The sequence below is a fragment of the Procambarus clarkii genome, chromosome 92, assembly GCF_040958095.1.
Source record: "Procambarus clarkii isolate CNS0578487 chromosome 92, FALCON_Pclarkii_2.0, whole genome shotgun sequence".
Classification (NCBI taxonomy): Eukaryota; Metazoa; Arthropoda; class Malacostraca; order Decapoda; family Cambaridae; genus Procambarus; species Procambarus clarkii.
This window is the reverse complement of record NC_091241.1, coordinates 6,615,789-6,633,288: the sequence shown is the minus strand read 5'-3', so window position 1 is coordinate 6,633,288 and position 17,500 is coordinate 6,615,789. Positions and strand designations below refer to the sequence as shown.

General features: G+C 50.1%; 2 protein-coding genes across 40 annotated transcripts in view; one reads left to right on the top strand and one right to left on the bottom strand.

The window, feature by feature from the left end:
• Positions 1-17,500, top strand: part of tou (toutatis) — a 435,009-nt gene that overhangs the window by 241,461 nt on the left and 176,048 nt on the right. The window lies entirely within an intron of this gene.
• Positions 1-17,500, bottom strand: part of LOC138359632 (uncharacterized) — a 38,404-nt gene that overhangs the window by 9,109 nt on the left and 11,795 nt on the right. Inside the window, exons 4-6 of the mRNA XM_069319041.1 lie at positions 6,682-7,341; positions 5,917-6,597; positions 4,294-4,457 (exon numbers count right to left, since the gene is read on the bottom strand). Of these exons, the coding sequence (XP_069175142.1) occupies positions 4,294-4,457; positions 5,917-6,597; positions 6,682-7,341 (1,505 nt within the window). The remainder of the gene's footprint in view (positions 1-4,293; positions 4,458-5,916; positions 6,598-6,681; positions 7,342-17,500) is intronic.

Here is a 17,500-nt window from a genome sequence, read left to right as displayed (position 1 = left end):
CACCGCCACCAGGGGGTGTGGAGCTGGAGCCACACCACCACCAGGGGGTGTGGAGCCACACCACCACCAGGGGGTGTGGAGCTGGAGCCACACCACCACCAGGGGGTGTGGAGCCACACCGCCACCAGGGGGTGTGGAGCCACACCGCCACCAGGGGGTGTGGAGCCACACCGCCACCAGGGGGTGTGGAGCCACACCACCACCAGGGGGTGTGGAGCCACACCGCCACCAGGGGGTGTGGAGCCACACCGCCACCAGGGGGTGTGGAGCCACACTGCTGTAACCAGCTGACACTTGGATACAAAAACGCGAATGCGATCCAACACTATCGACCCCAGCAGGAGGCTCAGCCAGGCTCTCGGAGATTCCTGTTTCCGTCAGCAGCCTTGTATTCCAGGGGCACTTAAAGCATTCCCGGCGCTTCTGCCCGCCCCCCCCCCCCCTCACCCCCCCCCCCCACCCTGGAACAGCCGGGAATGGCCGAACTCAGACCCCCCTTAACACGCCCCCCCCCCATCCTAAGTCTCCGTGTATGTCGTCTGGAATGCAAGGTGCCTGCTGTCAGAAGTTTGTGTGCCGGTGGCGGAGTTGGTGGAGGTTGTGTGGTGGAGTGTTGTGGTGAGGGAGAACTCTGGCTTCATGTGAGTTGTGGGGGCGTACGTTTGTTGATGCGTAGTGTTGGTGAGGGGGGTGGGGGGCATACGTACTGGTGCGTATACAAAAGGAAGTGTGTTACGGGCTCACCATAGCCCGTGCTACTTGGAACGGTGTTATAGATTGAGAGTAGCTCAATCTATAACAATAACAAAAGGAAGCGTATAGAAGCGTAGCTTCCCACCGTACACTCTGGCGTAACCTCTCGTGGATGTGCTTGGGAACTACGTCATCACCTCCGGTTATTCTAATCCAGGGAGAGTCGTTCGGAAGAAGTATATCAAAGGTTATTGCCACACGATGAGGACATGTGGTGTAGAGCGTGCTCGAGCGTGGACCCGCAGGGGTGGTGTGCCTGTTGCTGTGAGAGGTTGTGACGGTCACTACCTCCAGCAGGTCGGTGACTGGCGTCAGGGGAGGAGGTCACGGTGGTGTGTACGGCCTAGCCTGACTCTTGACCCCGTCATGGGAGCCGCAGACACACGATAAAGCACCTAAACTACTGGCACCGTCTCAAAGCTCTCAAAATGTACTCTTTGGAAAGGAGACGAGAAAGGTATCAAATAATATATACATGGAAGATACTTGAAGGCAAGGTCCCAACTTTGCGCAGTAGAATAACAACATACTGGAGCGAAAGGTACGGAAGGAAATGCAGAATAGAACCAGTGAAGAGTAGAGGTGCCATAGGCACAATCAGTGAACACTGTCTGAACATCAGAGGTCCACAGTGGTACAACACCCTCATAGGAAGCATTAGAAATATTGCCGGAATAAAGGTGAATGTATTCAAGTGGCACTTAGATAAGTTCATGCAAGAAGTGCTGGACCAACCAGGCTGTAGTGGATACGAAGGCCTGCGGGCCACTCCAAGCAACAGCCTGTTGGACCCAGTTATCACAATTCGAGTCTGGCCTCGGGCCGGGCTCGGCGAGTAGACGAACTCCCAGAACCCTCTCCAGGTATGTTCCAGGTATGTATTTACCAACCCTTCATACAGTCTAGCGTATTATGTAAATCTTCATTCGGTATCCGGCCTTCGTGTCAAGTCCGGATACAGATATTCCTTCTCTTAGACCGGATATTCCTTCTCTTAGACCGGATATTCCTTCTCTTAGACCGGATATTCCTTCTCTTAGACCGGATATTCCTTCTCTCACACGAAGTATTCCTCTCTAACCCCATTTTCTTTTTGTGTGTTCCGCCTGTCACGCCTCCCACCCGAACACTCCTCTGTTCCAGCCCTGCTACACTCCTCTCCCACCGCCCTCTCCCACTCACCCTCCCATCTATGTTTTCTATCCCAGTGTGTGCGTGTGCGTGTGCGCGCGCGCGCCTGTGCGTGACTTGCTGTGCATGTAACCACGTCAGAAACTGGTCCAGAAGGCTGGTGAATCATATGCCACCACAACCACCACTAACCCAGGCTCTGTTGCGGGTACCTGGCAAGCCGGATCCACCTGCCACAGCCACCTGGCAAGCCGGATACACCTGCCACAGCCACCTGGCAAGCCGGATCCACCTGCCACAGCCACCTGGCAAGTCAGATACACCTGTCCCAGCCAGGTGGGTGGACAGGTGTATCTGGTAGCCACCAAGGTTCCCAAAAACTAGCCTACCTTGGCGATGATGGGAAGGAGGCATTTTCTCTTATGCTTCCAGATTCTAGTTTTCAATAGACCTGTGTGTGTGTACTCGCTTAGTTCTCACCTAGTTGTGCTTGCGGGGGTTGAGCTCTGCTCTTTGGTCCCGCCTCTCAACCGTCAATCAACTGTTTCTACTTCAATTTTTTTCACCACACACACACCCCAGGAAGCAGCCCATAGCAGCTGTCTAACTCCCAGGTACCTATTTACTGCTAGGTGAACAGGGAGGGGGGGCATCAGAGTGAAAGACACTCTGCACATTTGTTTCCGCCGCCTCTCGGGATCGAACCCGGGCCCTTAGGACTACGACCCCCGAACGCTGTCTACTCAGCCGCCCAACTCCTAAACATGAGCAGAGTGAGTGGGTGGGTGAGTGAGTGAGTGGGTGAGTGAGTGGGTGAGTGAGTGGGTGAGTGGGTGGGTGGGTGAGTGAGTGGGTGAGTGAGTGGGTGAGTGAGTGGGTGGGTGAGTGAGTGGGTGGGTGGGTGGGTGAGTGGGTGGGTGGGTGGGTGGGTGGGTGAGTGGGTGGGTGGGTGAGTGGGTGGGTGAGTGGATGGGTGGGTGAGTGGATGGGTGGGTGAGTGAGTTATCTTGAGTTATCTTGAGATGATTTCGGGGCTTTAGTGTCCCCGCGGCCCGGTCCTCGACCAGGCCTCCACCCCCAGGAAGCAGCCCGTGACAGCTGACTAACTCCCAGGTACCTATTTACTGCTAGGTAACAGGGGCATTCAGGGTGAAAGAAACTTTGCCCATTTGTTTCTGCCTCGTGCGGGAATCGAACCCGCGCCACAGAATTACCTGTCCTGCGCGCTATCCACCAGGCTACGAGGCCCCTTACGAGGCTACGAGGCGAGTGGGTGAGTGAGTGGGTGGGTGAGTGGGTGGGTGAGTGGGTGGGTGAGTGAGTGGGTGAGTGAGTGGGTGAGTGAGTGGGTGAGTGAGTGGGTGAGTGAGTGGGTGGGTGAGTGGGTGAGTGAGTGGGTGGGTGAGTGGGTGAGTGAGTGGGTGAGTGAGTGGGTGAGTGAGTGGGTGAGTGAGTGGGTGAGTGAGTGGGTGAGTGAGTGGGTGAGTGAGTGGGTGAGTGAGTGGGTGAGTGAGTAGGTGAGTGAGTTTTTGGGAGGGTGGAGCAGTGTGTCGAGAAGAACAGCAATACTGAAGAGCTAAACAGCAATATTAACAGAGGACTATAAGGAGATGAGATTGTTTTTGGTTTACACAAGTTAGGATAGAACACAGATGGTTCTGAAGAACACGTTACAAAAAGCAACACTGAAAGAAACACCTGGGAAGAATATTAATGAAAATATTTGTAAATATTATGCAGAAGGGAGTATGCAAATCTGAGGTCATGGGCACAAAATGTAGATTGATACGTCCCAGAAAATGCTGGAACATGGTGAGCTGGGGGAAGGGGAGGGTGGTGATGGGGGGTTACCTTGTGATGATTTTGGGGCTCAACTTCCTCGCGGCCCGGTCCCTGACCCAGGCCTCCTAGTTGCTGGACTGGTCAACCAGGGTGTTGGACGCGGTTGCTCGCAGCTTGACATATGAATCACAGCCTGGTTGATTAGGTATCCTTTTGAGGTGTTTATAAAGTTCTCTCTTGAACACTGTGAGGGGTCGGCCAGTTATGCCCCTTATGTGTAGTGGAAGCGTGTTGAACAGTCTCGGGCCTCTGATGTTGATAGTTCTCTCTTGAACACTGTGAGGGGTCGGCCAGTTATGCCCCTTATGTGTAGTGGAAGCGTGTTGAGCAGGCTCGGGCCTCTGATGTTGATAGTTCTCTCTGAGAGTACCTGTTGCACCTCTGCTCTTCAACGGGGGTATTCTGCACATCCTGCCATGCCTTCTGGTCTCATGTGATGTTATTTGTGTGTGCAGGTTTGGGATCAGCCCCTCTACTATTTTCCACGTGTAAATTATTATGTATCTCTCCCGCCTGCTCTCTGGAGAATACAGATTTAGGCTCTTTAGTCGGTCCCAATAGACCGACTAAAGATCTCTGCACGCTCTCCAGGTCAGCAATTTCTGCAATTTTGAACGGGGCTGTCATTGTGCAGCAGTACGCCACTCTAGAGAGCACTAGCGTCTTGAAGAGAATCATCATCGGTATAACATCTCTAGTGTGAAAGGTTCTGTAATAAACTTGTCTTAAACCTGTAAATAACAGAATTAAATTGAAAATAAAACGTTGTGAACGATATTTTGCCAGTAATAAACTGTTACTTTACGTAATGATCACAAATGATCGCCAGCGTGTCGGACGGACGCCGCCTCTCTCAACTCCTCGTGTAGGAGAGTTCACTGAATTCAATTTGACATAAAGTGAATAACTGGGAACTAAAATCCACAACCTCACTAACAGATGACGTCTGGAAACTCTCACCGAGAGAGAAAGGAACCCAGAATGATGAGATGCTTAGTGTTAAGAGGGAAGGGAGAAGGAGGAGGAGAAGTATGAGGAGAGGATGAGATATGACGGGAGAAGGGAGCTGAGTGAAGGGGGGAGGCGAGTTGAGTTAGTGCGAGGAAGACCAGGAGCAGCAGCAGCAGCAGGAGGACGACTGCTAAGGATCAATATATTGCAAGGCGTCCAGGATTCGTCTTGGCCGAGTGATCGTCTCAGTACCCAGTCGGCCATTCTCACACCATTTCAGTCTTTCCCAAACCCCTTCGCTCCTTCGACAGCGTGCTGGGCTGGCCGCCACCTCCGATCCCTCCGGGTTTCGCTCAAGAAGTGTCACAGATCGTGTTTTTCCTCTCTGTCATCTTCCTGCCGCTCCCAGCCCCAGCAGACTGCCTCCCTCCTCCTACTCTCCTCGCGGGACTCTGCAAGAAGTTCTGAAAATTCATTTGTATGCTTCAGTTTGATCGGAAATGTTTATTGGGCTCGCGGGGGGCGGGGTCTGGAGATGGATATTCCGGCCAAGAGGGAGATAAGACCAGGAGATTGTCTACCGGGGGCAGTGTGAGTCTTGTTTTGTTAGTGTCCTCGTCTATGGCCGCCAGTGGACTAGAGTGTAGGAGAAGCTTATATTATTATTAACATCTTTATTGACAAAATTAATTACAATTTTGCCTAATCTGAGGATTTTGATAGTCTTATTAAATTGAGGTTAATGCTAGTATTCACTGTCACGCAGGACAGAGGGTCATACATAAGACAATAGGTCTAAACTGTAGGCTGAAGCACATATATATCACGGTTACAATCAATGTTTTAATGTGTGGATATGTGAAAACAACTTTCTATTGTGCACTGCCACACAAGGGCAGGGATGGGTTCATAAGTGATGCAGCTTAGGAGAAGCTGGGAATGTTGGCATCAACAGGAAGCACACAGGGCCCACTAGCCTGAGGGAGTGTGTTCGGGGACGAAATGAAGTGCCACATAAAACTCTCTACTTCATTCACGCCAGGACCTTTGGTGGTGTGCCTGGTGGAACACTTGGTGGTGTGGCTGGTGGAACACTTGGTGGTGTGGCTGGTGGAACACTTGGTGGTGTGGCTGGTGGAACACTTGGTGGTGTGGCTGGTGGAACACTTGGTGGTGTGGCTGGTGGAACACTTGGTGGTGTGGCTGGTGGAACACATGGTGGTGTGGCTGGTGGAACACTTGGTGGTGTGGCTGGTGGAACACTTGGTGGCGTGGCTGGTGGAACACTTGGTGGTGTGGCTGGTGGAACACTTGGTGGGATGGCTGGTGGAACACTTGGTGGTGTGGCTGGTGGAACACTTGGTGGCGTGGCTGGTGGAACACTTGGTGGGATGGCTGGTGGAACACTTGGTGGTGTGGCTGGTGGAACACTTGGTGGTGTGGCTGGTGGAACACTTGGTGGTGTGGCTGGTGGAACACTTGGTGGTGTGGCTGGTGGAACACTTGGTGGTGTGGCTGGTGGAACACTTGGTGGGATGGCTGGTGGAACACTTGGTGGTGTGGCTGGTGGAACACTTGGTGGGATGGCTGGTGGAACACTTGGTGGTGTGGCTGGTGGAACACTTGGAGGTGTGGCTGGTGGAACACTTGGTGGTGTGGCTGGTGGAACACTTGGTGGTGTGGCTGGTGGAACACTTGGTGGTGTGGCTGGTGGAACACTTGGAGGTGTGGCTGGTGGAACACTTGGTGGGATGGCTGGTGGAACACTTGGTGGTGTGGCTGGTGGAACACTTGGTGGTGTGGCTGGTGGAACACTTGGTGGGATGGCTGGTGGAACACTTGGTGGTGTGGCTGGTGGAACACTTGGTGGGATGGCTGGTGGAACATTTGGTGGTGTGGCTGGTGGAACACTTGGTGTGGCTGGTGGAACACTTGGAGGTGTGGCTGGTGGAACACTTGGTGGTGTGGCTGGTGGAACACTTGGTGGCGTGGCTGGTGGAACACTTGGTGGCGTGGCTGGTGGAACACTTGGTGGTGTGGCTGGTGGAACACTTGGTGGTGTGGCTGGTGGAACACTTGGTGGGATGGCTGGTGGAACACTTGGAGGTGTGGCTGGTGGAACACTTGGTGGTGTGGCTGGTGGAACACTTGGTGGTGTGGCTGGTGGAACACTTGGAGGTGTGGCTGGTGGAACACTTGGTGGGATGGCTGGTGGAACACTTGGTGGCGTGGCTGGTGGAACACTTGGAGGTTTGGCTGGTGGAACACTTGGTGGGATGGCTGGTGGAACACTTGGTGGTGTGGCTGGTGGAACACTTGGTGGTGTGGCTGGTGGAACACTTGGTGGCGTGGCTGGTGGAACACTTGGTGGCGTGGCTGGTGGAACACTTGGAGGTTTGGCTGGTGGAACACTTGGTGGTGTGGCTGGTGGAACACTTGGTGGTGTGGCTGGTGGAACAATTGGAGGTGTGGCTGGTGGAACACTTGGTGGTGTGGCTGGTGGAACACTTGGTGGTGTGGCTGGTGGAACACTTGGTGGGATGGCTGGTGGAACACTTGGTGGGATGGCTGGTGGAACACTTGGTGGGATGGCTGGTGGAACACTTGGAGGTGTGGCTGGTGGAACACTTGGTGGTGTGGCTGGTGGAACACTTGGTGGTGTGGCTGGTGGAACACTTGGTGGTGTGGCTGGTGGAACACTTGGTGGTGTGGCTGGTGGAACACTTGGTGGTGTGGCTGGTGGAACACTTGGTGGTGTGGCTGGTGGAACACTTGGTGGCGTGGCTGGTGGAACACTTGGAGGTGTGGCTGGTGGAACACTTGGTGGTGTGGCTGGTGGAACACTTGGTGATGTGGCTGGTGGAACACTTGGTGGGATGGCTGGTGGAACACTTGGTGGTGTGGCTGGTGGAACACTTGGTGGGATGGCTGGTGGAACACTTGGTGGGTTGGCTGGTGGAACACTTGGTGGTGTGGCTGGTGGAACACTTGGTGGTGTGGCTGGTGGAACACTTGGTGGTGTGGCTGGTGGAACACTTGGTGGTGTGGCTGGTGGAACACTTGGTGGTGTGGCTGGTGGAACACTTGGTGGTGTGGCTGGTGGAACACTTGGTGGTGTGGCTGGTGGAACACTTGGTGGTGTGGCTGGTGGAACACTTGGTGGTGTGGCTGGTGGAACACTTGGTGGTGTGGCTGGTGGAACACTTGGAGGTGTGGCTGGTGGAACACTTGGTGGTGTGGCTGGTGGAACACTTGGTGGTGTGGCTGGTGGAACACTTGGTGGTGTGGCTGGTGGAACACTTGGTGGTGTGGCTGGTGGAACAATTGGAGGTGTGGCCGATTTCGTACAGGATTCAAAAGTTCAGTAATATATATATATTTGTTTTTGTAGCAAATGGAGCAGATAACCATTACAAGGGAGGTATGCTCAGTGATAACAGCATAGAAAACGGAGCCCCAACCAGGGGGATCTTATGAAACCTTCTCGACGTCATCTTCCACAACACCCATCTTACTCGTAGTTACTTACTTACCCTCCCCCCCTCCCCCCGAAAAAAGTTCAAAATCATTTAGTGCTTTCATAGATTCACTAAAGATTTTAACTTCGATTCTAGGTACGTTCTCTCTCTGTCTGTCTCTCTGTCTCTGTCTCTCTGTCTCACTGTCTCTCTGTCTCACTGTCTCTCTGTCTCTCTGTCTCTGTCTCTGTCTCTCTGTCGCTCTCTCTGTCGCTCTCTCTGTCGCTCTCTCTGTCGCTCTCTCTGTCGCTCTCTCTGTCGCTCTCTCTGTCGCTCTCTGTCTCTCTCTCACACGGAAACAAGAGAGTTATATCATGATCTCTTCTTGGGAAATATCGGAAGACTAGTAAGTGATATAAGTGTAATTGATTGCACTTGCTATAAGGAGTCATTAGAGTGAGGAGCTCTGTAGACAGCGTAATGTGGTCTCAGGACGAGATTACAGAATACCTGCTTGATGGGGTTCTGGGAGTTCTTCTACTCCCCAAGCCCGGTCCGAGGCCAGGCTTGACTTGAGAGTTTGGTCCACCAGGCTGTTGCTTGGAGCGGCCCGCAGGCCCACATACTCACCACAGCCCGGTTGGTCCGGCACTTTTTTTTTTTAGAAAACAATCTAGTTTTCTCTTGAAGATGTCCACGGTTGTTCCGGCAATATTTCTTATAGTCGCTGGGAGGGTTTTGAACAGCCGAGGACCTCTGATGTTTATACAGTGTTCTCTGATTGTGCCTATGCCACCTCTGCTCTTCACTGGTTCTATTCTGCATTTTCTTCCATATCGTTCACTTCAGTACGTTGTTATTTTACTGTGTAGATTTGGGACCTGGCCCTCCAGTATTTTCCATGTGTATATTATTTGGTATCTCTCTCGTCTCCTTTCTAGTGAGTACACTTGGAGAGCTTTGAGACGATCCCAATAATTTAGGTGCTCTATCGCTTCTATGCGTGCCGTACATGTTCTCTGTATTCCCTCTATTTCAGCAATCTTTCCTGCTCTGAAGGGGGAAGTGAGTACTGAGCAGTACTCGAGACGGGACAACACAAGTGACTTGAAGAGTAAAACCATTGTGGTGGGATCCCTGGATTTGAAAGTTCTCGTAAACTAACCTATCATTTTTCTGGCTGACGCAATATTTGTTTGGTTATGCTCCCTAAACGTTAGGTCGTCGGAGATCATTATTCCCAAATCCTTGACATGCTGTTTTCCTACTATGGGCAGATTCGATTGTGTTTTGTACCCTGTAATATGCAAATTAATAACAAATTTAATTTATTAAGAGAAAACTAAAACAAAATCTACATGTGTTCACTCCCTATCACTTTAACACTCCCTACTTGACCTGAATGGCAAATGAGAAGACTATTTCTATACATAACCATAGCAACTATACCTCTATGTTTTCCAGCTCTCGGTGTTGGGCTGGTCTTGGGGAGAGGTAAGATGTTTTGACCTCTCCCAGCTGCTCGGCAGATCACACTGATCTCTTCCTTGTCTGGTCTACCCCAGACAAGAGTATTGTATCCTTCCGCCTAGTCAAAGTTTTACCAAGTTACTAGCCAGGTTTAAGTTATAACAATTAAACTCTGTTGTACTTAATTGATCCAGACTGGTTGAATTATTTTACTGAAATAAATTACACAAGCCTCTAACGGCAGAGCTGTTCCCGATCACAAAAATGGTTATTAAAACTTTGAGAAATACTAGACATGTCAACCCTGCTGACCTATGACCGCCGGTCACTCCGCCTTAAAAGTTAGATCTGATTCGTGACGTCACTGATGGTGACTTAAACTCAATAATTAGAATACTCTTGATATTGTATCCAGTACTATTATACAATACAATTTTAATGCAAAATGAATAAAGGCTAATTTTCTCTAAATTACTGAATACTATAGGATGATTCATTATACGCAGCTATGAACAAAGCGTTGGGTATTTCCACCTCGAATTCCCCTGGGGGTCAGGTCACCATGCGGCTCAGCTTCCCATTCTCTTTTGTCGATAAACCACTCTGGATAATTCTTACAACAGCCTAGTTTGTTACAGTGAGCTATCACCCCATGATCACATCTCTCGAACGCCTTTGCAAAGTCTGTGTATACAACATCTGCATTTTGCTTTTCTTCTAGAGCTTCTGTGATTTTGTCATAGTGGTTGAGTAACTGTGACAGACAGGATCTTCCCGCTCTAAATCCATGTTGTCCTGTGTTGTGTAGCTCATTATTTTCCATAAAACTAGAAATTTGATTTCCAATCACTCTTTCAAAAACTTTTATAATGTGTGATGTCAATGCAACTGGTCTATAATTTTTTTGCCAAGGCCTTACTGCCCCTCTTGTGCAGCGGAGCTATATCTGCAGATTTAAGTGCAGTTGGTATCTCCCCTGTATCCAGGCTCTTTCTCCATATTACGCCGAGTGCTCGCGCTACTGGTACTTTACATTTCTTTATGAATATTGAATTCCACGAGTCCGGCCCAAGAGCTGAGTGCATGGGGAATATTGTCAATTACACTTTCAAAGTCTTCCGAGTTCGTGTTAATATCCGTTATATTATCTGCAGCTTGAATGTCATTCATAAAGAAGCTGTCTGGGTCATCAACTTTCATGTTGTTTATTGGTGTGCTACACATAGCCTCATACTGGCTTCCTAGAATTTCACTAATTTCTTTGTTGTCCTCTGTGTACGTACCTTCAGTTGTAAATAGAGGGCCAATACTGGTGGAGGCTTTTGATTTTGATACCGTGTGAGTATCAGACATATCGTGTGATTGGTCTGGGTACTCAATTTTACTACAATCCAAGATATAGTGTTCGAGTGTGTGTTCCTGTCTTTGTCCACACACTTTATACTTTACTTCATGTAGATCCCTATACAAGCCGAACTGCCAGAGATAGTTGTAGCCAAGTCTTATACGAGCTGTGACAACATCTGTTAGTCTACTGACTTTGTTACTTGCCCCATACACATGTTTTACTTCACACATTTCATTGTGATAAACAATGGACCTGCTAGTTCCAGTTTGTACTGTTCTACTTTCTTCAAATTCATCCAGGAGTGCTCGTCTAATGACACCTTTAAGGGACCTATTTGATAACTCAAGATTCCGTTCAATACTGTCTTTCTTTACTGCAACCTTAGCAAGGGCGTCAACTTTGTCATGATCCTGCAGGCCAATGTGAGAAGGAATCCACAACATTTTTATATTTACCCTCCTTGTTAAGTATGCTTATATATGTCTGGCCTCTGAGACAAGCACGTTATTACTTGATTGCAAACTGTTTATTGCTAGTAGTGAGGAAAGGGAGTCGGAAATACGTAAGCTGTCTACTTCAATGTTAATAATTTCGAGTGCTACCAGTATTGCTATCAACTCAGCTTGCATTGTGGATACCCAGTTACTAACTCTTATATTCCTTTGAATTGTGCTGCCATCGGGCTGATGAGCAATAACAGCATTTCCTGCCCTCCATGTAGCTGTATTGAGTGATCCGTCAGTATATATGTTCTGTGCGGTGTTGTTTCTAGTTTGTATATTGTGAATGCTTAAAGTTTGTATATTGTGAATGCTAGGGTGCTTAATTTAGCAGCATGAGTGGTGCTGCCCAGTCCTGTCACTACGGTGGTGTGTTCACTTACAGGATGAGTGATGCTGTCCAATACTGTCATTATGGTGGACGAGGACCATATGGGCGTCCATATGGTCGTCTTTTGTTAAGGAATAAATTCATTCCTCGGATCACTACATGGACACTAAAGACTGCCTTTGTGTGTACTGGCCTAGTACCCCACCTGTGTGTACTGGCCTAGTACCCCACCTGTGTGTACTGGCCTAGTACCCCACCTGTGTGTACTGGCCTAGTACCCCACCTGTGTGTACTGGCCTAGTACCCCACCTGTGTGTACTGGCCTAGTACCCCACCTGTGTGTACTGGCCTAGTACCCCACCTGTGTGTACTGGCCTAGTACCCCACCTGTGTGTACTGGCCTAGTACCCCACCTGTGTGTACTGGCCTAGTACCCCACCTGTGTGTACTGGCCTAGTACCCCACCTGTGTGTACTGGCCTAGTACCCCACCTGTGTGTACTGGCCTAGTACCCCACCTGTGTGTACGCGCCTAGTACCCCACCTGTGTGTACGCGCCTAGTACCCCACCTGTGTGTACGCGCCTAGTACCCCACCTGTGTGTACGCGCCTAGTACCCCACCTGTGTGTACTGGCCTAGTACCCCACCTGTGTGTGTGCAAGTGTGGTTGTATTCGGCCATAAATGTGTGTGAGCGCATATTCGATTTCCTTGCCTGGGGGCATACTCCATACATCACACTGATTCATGGCCGCTGCATTTCTAAAGTGATTTGGGTTCAAAATATTTTACGGAGGACGGGGCCAAAATATGAAAACCTGATTTATATACGGGTTAAAATCCTGACACCCCCCCTTTAATCTCTCCAGGAAATTTGAAAATTTCCCTTCTTTTTCGGGCGCATTTTCGACCACCAGCTTGCCCGTTTTCTTTGACTTTGTTTTACCTCGCTTAGTTGTGCTTTTGTTCCCGCTTTCTTTAATCATTTCATGGGGGTTCTCTCTTATTTTAGCTTGTGTGGGCCAGCAGGGGATTGGGGAGGGTGTTTGGCAGGGGATGTGTGGGATTGGATAGGAAGCTAGGCAGGGGGATGTGTAGGAGTGAATAGGAAGTTAGGTAATCTAAGCTAATCTTCCCTCCGTCCTATCCTAAATAGTTATCCTCATATCCCTTCCAAGCGGTATATAGTCGTAATGGCATAGCGCTCTCTCCTGATAATTATCTTACCTTAGGGCTTTTTTGAGCTCTGCAATAGTGCAAAACGTGCTCTCTCTTTTTTGTGTCTAATAGTCCGCTGTTGGACGTCGACTAAACAGCTGCTGTAAGTACTGTTTGTTTTAGGAGGATATGCTGTTGTAAGTACGTGTGGACGCGCGTGCGTGCGTATGAGCGCGTCGTAGCCTCGTCAGGAGCCTTCCTGGGTATGACCACTGAAGGTGACGGAGGTTGCTCGCTGTCCTGGTCACCTTTGTCACCCGTCTGGGTGACAAAGGTGACCCTACACACCCTCCTTGCGGTTACTTTGCGTTGATTCTGGGGGGTCCAGGTCCCCGCGGCCCGACAAGGCTCCTTCCTGGGGGGGAATATACATAGCAGCAGTAATCAATAACAGACTTGTAGTTAGACATTTGTGAAAGAATTATGGGAAGAAAAGTTCTTTTTTCTCATTGGTTGTTGCAGCTGCCGACCTCCTCCTCCTCCTCCTATCCCTCGCCTCCTGTCCGCGTACCTTATTGACAGGCGACAGCCCTCGCCTCCTGTCCGCGTACCTTATTGACAGGTGACAGCCCTCGCCTCCTGTCCGCGTACCTTATTGACAGGTGACAGCCCTCGCCTCCCAACTGACCTCCCTACCTGCCTGTTTACCTACCTTCCTCCTCCTCCTCTCGCTCCATTCCTCCCTGTCACCTTGTGGTCGTTCCGGAGATCAATGTCCCCCGGCCAGGTCTTGACCAGATTTTACGGTTGGTGCTCCGTAAATCCAATGGTTGGTAGTTGATAAATCCATGGGAGGGGGGTTTATCAAGTTCTCATTTGAACGCCGTGAGAGGTCGGCCAGTTACGCCCTTGTTTAGCGGGAGTGTGTTGAAAGGTCTTCGACCCTCTGATGTATATGTTGCAATTGAATTGTCTAGTAGCTTACCTGTTTGATGGGGTTCTGGGAGTTGTTCTACTGCCCAAGCCCGGCCCGAGGCCAGGCTCAACGTGTGAGAGCTTGATCCACCAGGTTGTTGGAGCGGCCCCCCCCCCACAGCCTGGTTGGTCTGGCACTACCTACTGCGCCTCTGCTTTTTAACGCCGATGTTTTGCACTTCTCGCTATGCCTCCTGGTCTAATGGAGAGTTATTATGTAGATTTCCTTCGCGCAATCTGCACTTCTATCAAATTAAAGGATTTCATTTTCCATAATTTTCAGAAAGAAGAGATACAGACAGACGGCTATGGAAGAATCTCTTCTGGTGCTCGGAGTAATGTTGGTGTTTTAGATTCAGCTACTCTGAACAAAAGTTCCAAGTAGCACGGGCTATGGTGAGCCCGTAGTGGACTTACCTGGCACAGGAGCGGGGCTGTAACTGCTCGGAGTAAAGAAACTCATTATTTCAAGGGAGTGAATGTGGAGGTGAGGGAGAGGGGGAGAGAGAGGGAGAGAGAGAGGGAGAGGTGCTCAGTATGAGGGGGGGGGGGAGCAGCCAGCCACCAGTGATGGAATACGGTCCGCCTCGGGTTAAAATTATTGCTGCTAAGTTGAGAGCTGGTCTATTTATACTCCCGGGCAGCACGCTTCCTTAGTACAGTACTTGACCCCTGCCTTAAAGTGCGTCTGCTGCACTCCTCTCTGGCCTTAGTCATCTAAAGTGTCTACCACTTTCTCGCCCCATAAAGTGCGCCACAAACCGTGCCACCTGTTTCTTTCACCCTGAATGCCCCTGTTACCTAGCAGTAAATAGGTACCTGGGAGTTAGTCAGCTGTCACGGGCTGCTTCCTGGGGGTGGAGGCCTGGTCGAGGACCGGGCCGTGGGGACACTAAAGCCCCGAAATCATCTCAAGATAACCTCAAGATAACCTACAGTTTGGAACTAATTAATAATAATTTAATATAGTTATATAGCAATAATTGGGGATAATGCTACTAATAATAACTGGGGGACTAGATGTGTTTGGTGCATAATAGAAGTAGGTATAAGGTGTGTGTGTGTGTGTGTGTGTGTGTGTGTGTGTGTGTGTGTGTGTGTGTGTGTGTGTGTGTGTGTGTGTGTGTGTGTGGGTGTGTGTACTTACCTAATTGTGCTTGCGGGGGTTGAGCTCTGGCTCTTTGGTCCGAGTGTGTGTGTGTGTGTGTGTGTGTGCAGGCCTCGCCGCCTCCCCCAGCCAACATGGGGCGCTGCTCCAACCAGCGGGGACAAAGGACTTACATGCTTATTTATGATTTCCTGCGAACATCTTGTCGATCATTCGGCATTTCCGTACAGCGAGGAGGAACTGCAGGCGGCCGACAGGAACTTGGTGCGTAAATGACCACTGACACATGTGTATTTTTGGCGGAAGAAAGGTGACTTGGAGGCGGGGAAAGGGATGACGTCGTTATGATGAGATGTGAATGCTCGCCTCCATCTTGGTACAAGCGTCCCGGGTGGGTAGTGCGTAGACCCGGCCGCCCGCGTGTGCTGGTGTAACACTAATGTAACTACAGCCACCTCCTGCCTCTCCAGCAGGGGACGCCACAATAGGGGAAGGGGGCCTCTTCCTACTGCTGCTGCTGCTGTTGCCTCCGCCTGCTATATGCGAGAGCTGTAGTCGGATGCTGGTGCTAATATTGCTGTCTCCTGCACCTGCAGCTTAAACACCAGGTCCAAGATAGAACCATTGATGAGTACAGGTGCCATAGGCGCAGACAACACTGAGGCTTAATGGTTTATGGCTGTTCAATATCATCTTAATATAGCCCAGACAAAAATGAACGTGTTCAAGAGACAATTGAATCGGAACGGGAGAATATGAAGCAGGATATATAGGTGAAGCAGGTGAAGCGGGGGAGTTGATGAAGGTAGTGGTGAAGCAGAAGAGGCTGTCACGGGCAGTTGTTGGGACCTCGGGTCTCCAACATAAACAGTCTACCAATCGATAAGGGACACCCACCAGCCAGTCCCACTATTGTTCCGGGCGAGGTGCTCAGTGTGGTGGGGGGGCAGGTGCTCAGTATGGTGGGGGGAGGTGCTCAGTATGGTGGGGGGAGGTGCTCAGTATAGTGGGCGAGGTGCTCAGTGTGGTGGGGGGGGGCAGGTGCTCAGTATGGTGGGGGGAGGTGCTCAGTATGGTGGGGGGAGGTGCTCAGTATAGTGGGCGAGGTGCTCAGTGTGGTGGGGGGCAGGTGCTCAGTATGGTGGGGGGAGGTGCTCAGTATGGTGGGGGGAGGTGCTCAGTATGGTGGGCAAGGTGCTCAGTATGGTGGGGGGAGGTGCTCAGTATAGTGGGCGAGGTGCTCAGTATGGTGGGCAAGGTGCTCAGTATAGTGGGCGAGGTGCTCAGTATGGTGGGCAAGGTGCTCAGTACAGTGGGCGAGGTGCTCAGTATGGTGGGGGGAGGTGCTCAGTCTGGTGGGGTGGTGCAGTCCCTTGTGGCGTAGTGATAATACACTCGCGCCTCAAGACCAATTTGGTCTGTGTTAAAGTGCTGGCAAGGGAGGACTGACTTGACGCCAATCCTTAAACCTCTTCAACCAGCAGTAATTGGGTACTTGGTTGTTAACCGATTGGTGGCTAGTTCAAGTACGTTTATTGAGACAATAAATTACATCTCAGGGATAGAGTAGCTTAGGCTATTTCTACTCTCCTCTCTAACACCACTATAAAGTACCCACTACTATTGTAACACCACTATAAAGTACCCACTACTATTGTAACACCACTATAAAGTACCCACTGCTATTGTAACACCACTATAAAGTACCCACTACTATTGTAACACCACGATAAAGTACCCACTGCTATTGTAACACCACTATAAAGTACCCACTACTATTGTAACACCACGATAAAGTACCCACTACTATTGTAACACCACGATAAAGTACCCACTGCTATTGTAACACCACTATAAAGTACCCACTACTATTGTAACACCACGATAAAGTACCCACTGCTATTGTAACACCACTATAAAGTACCCACTACTATTGTAACACCACTATAAAGTACCCACTACTATTGTAACACCACTATAAAGTACCCACTGCTATTGTAACACTACTAATGTTTCGGACGGCGAATGGTCCGGGACGGACCGAAACGTCGTCGTCCCTTCACCTTGTAGTGTGGGGTCTGGTCAAACACTTTCTACTTTAAACTTGGGTGTTTAGGTTCTCTTGATTATTTGTATTTTATGCACGTGGGTGAAGCATTTACAGTTTCAATTCGAACAGAGGTCATTAGCAAAGCACTGTTGGACAAGTTGTTTGAGAGTCGTGTGTGGACCGTCTGTCATAAACAGTTCATAAACATGGGGTTTGACGACTAGATTAGCTAGCATTTGGCCTTTGTTGATGAGGAGGGGCATAGTTATAGACCGTGGGCGAAGCAGTTCAAAAGATGGGTTTCGAACCTTGGGAGCGAGTGGAGAACTTTTCACGCAGTACTTCGAACTTGGGCTATTTCTTAAACCCAATCAGCGTTCAAGGACAGCCCATTCTCCAAAGACCCAAAAGTGATTCCATGCACCC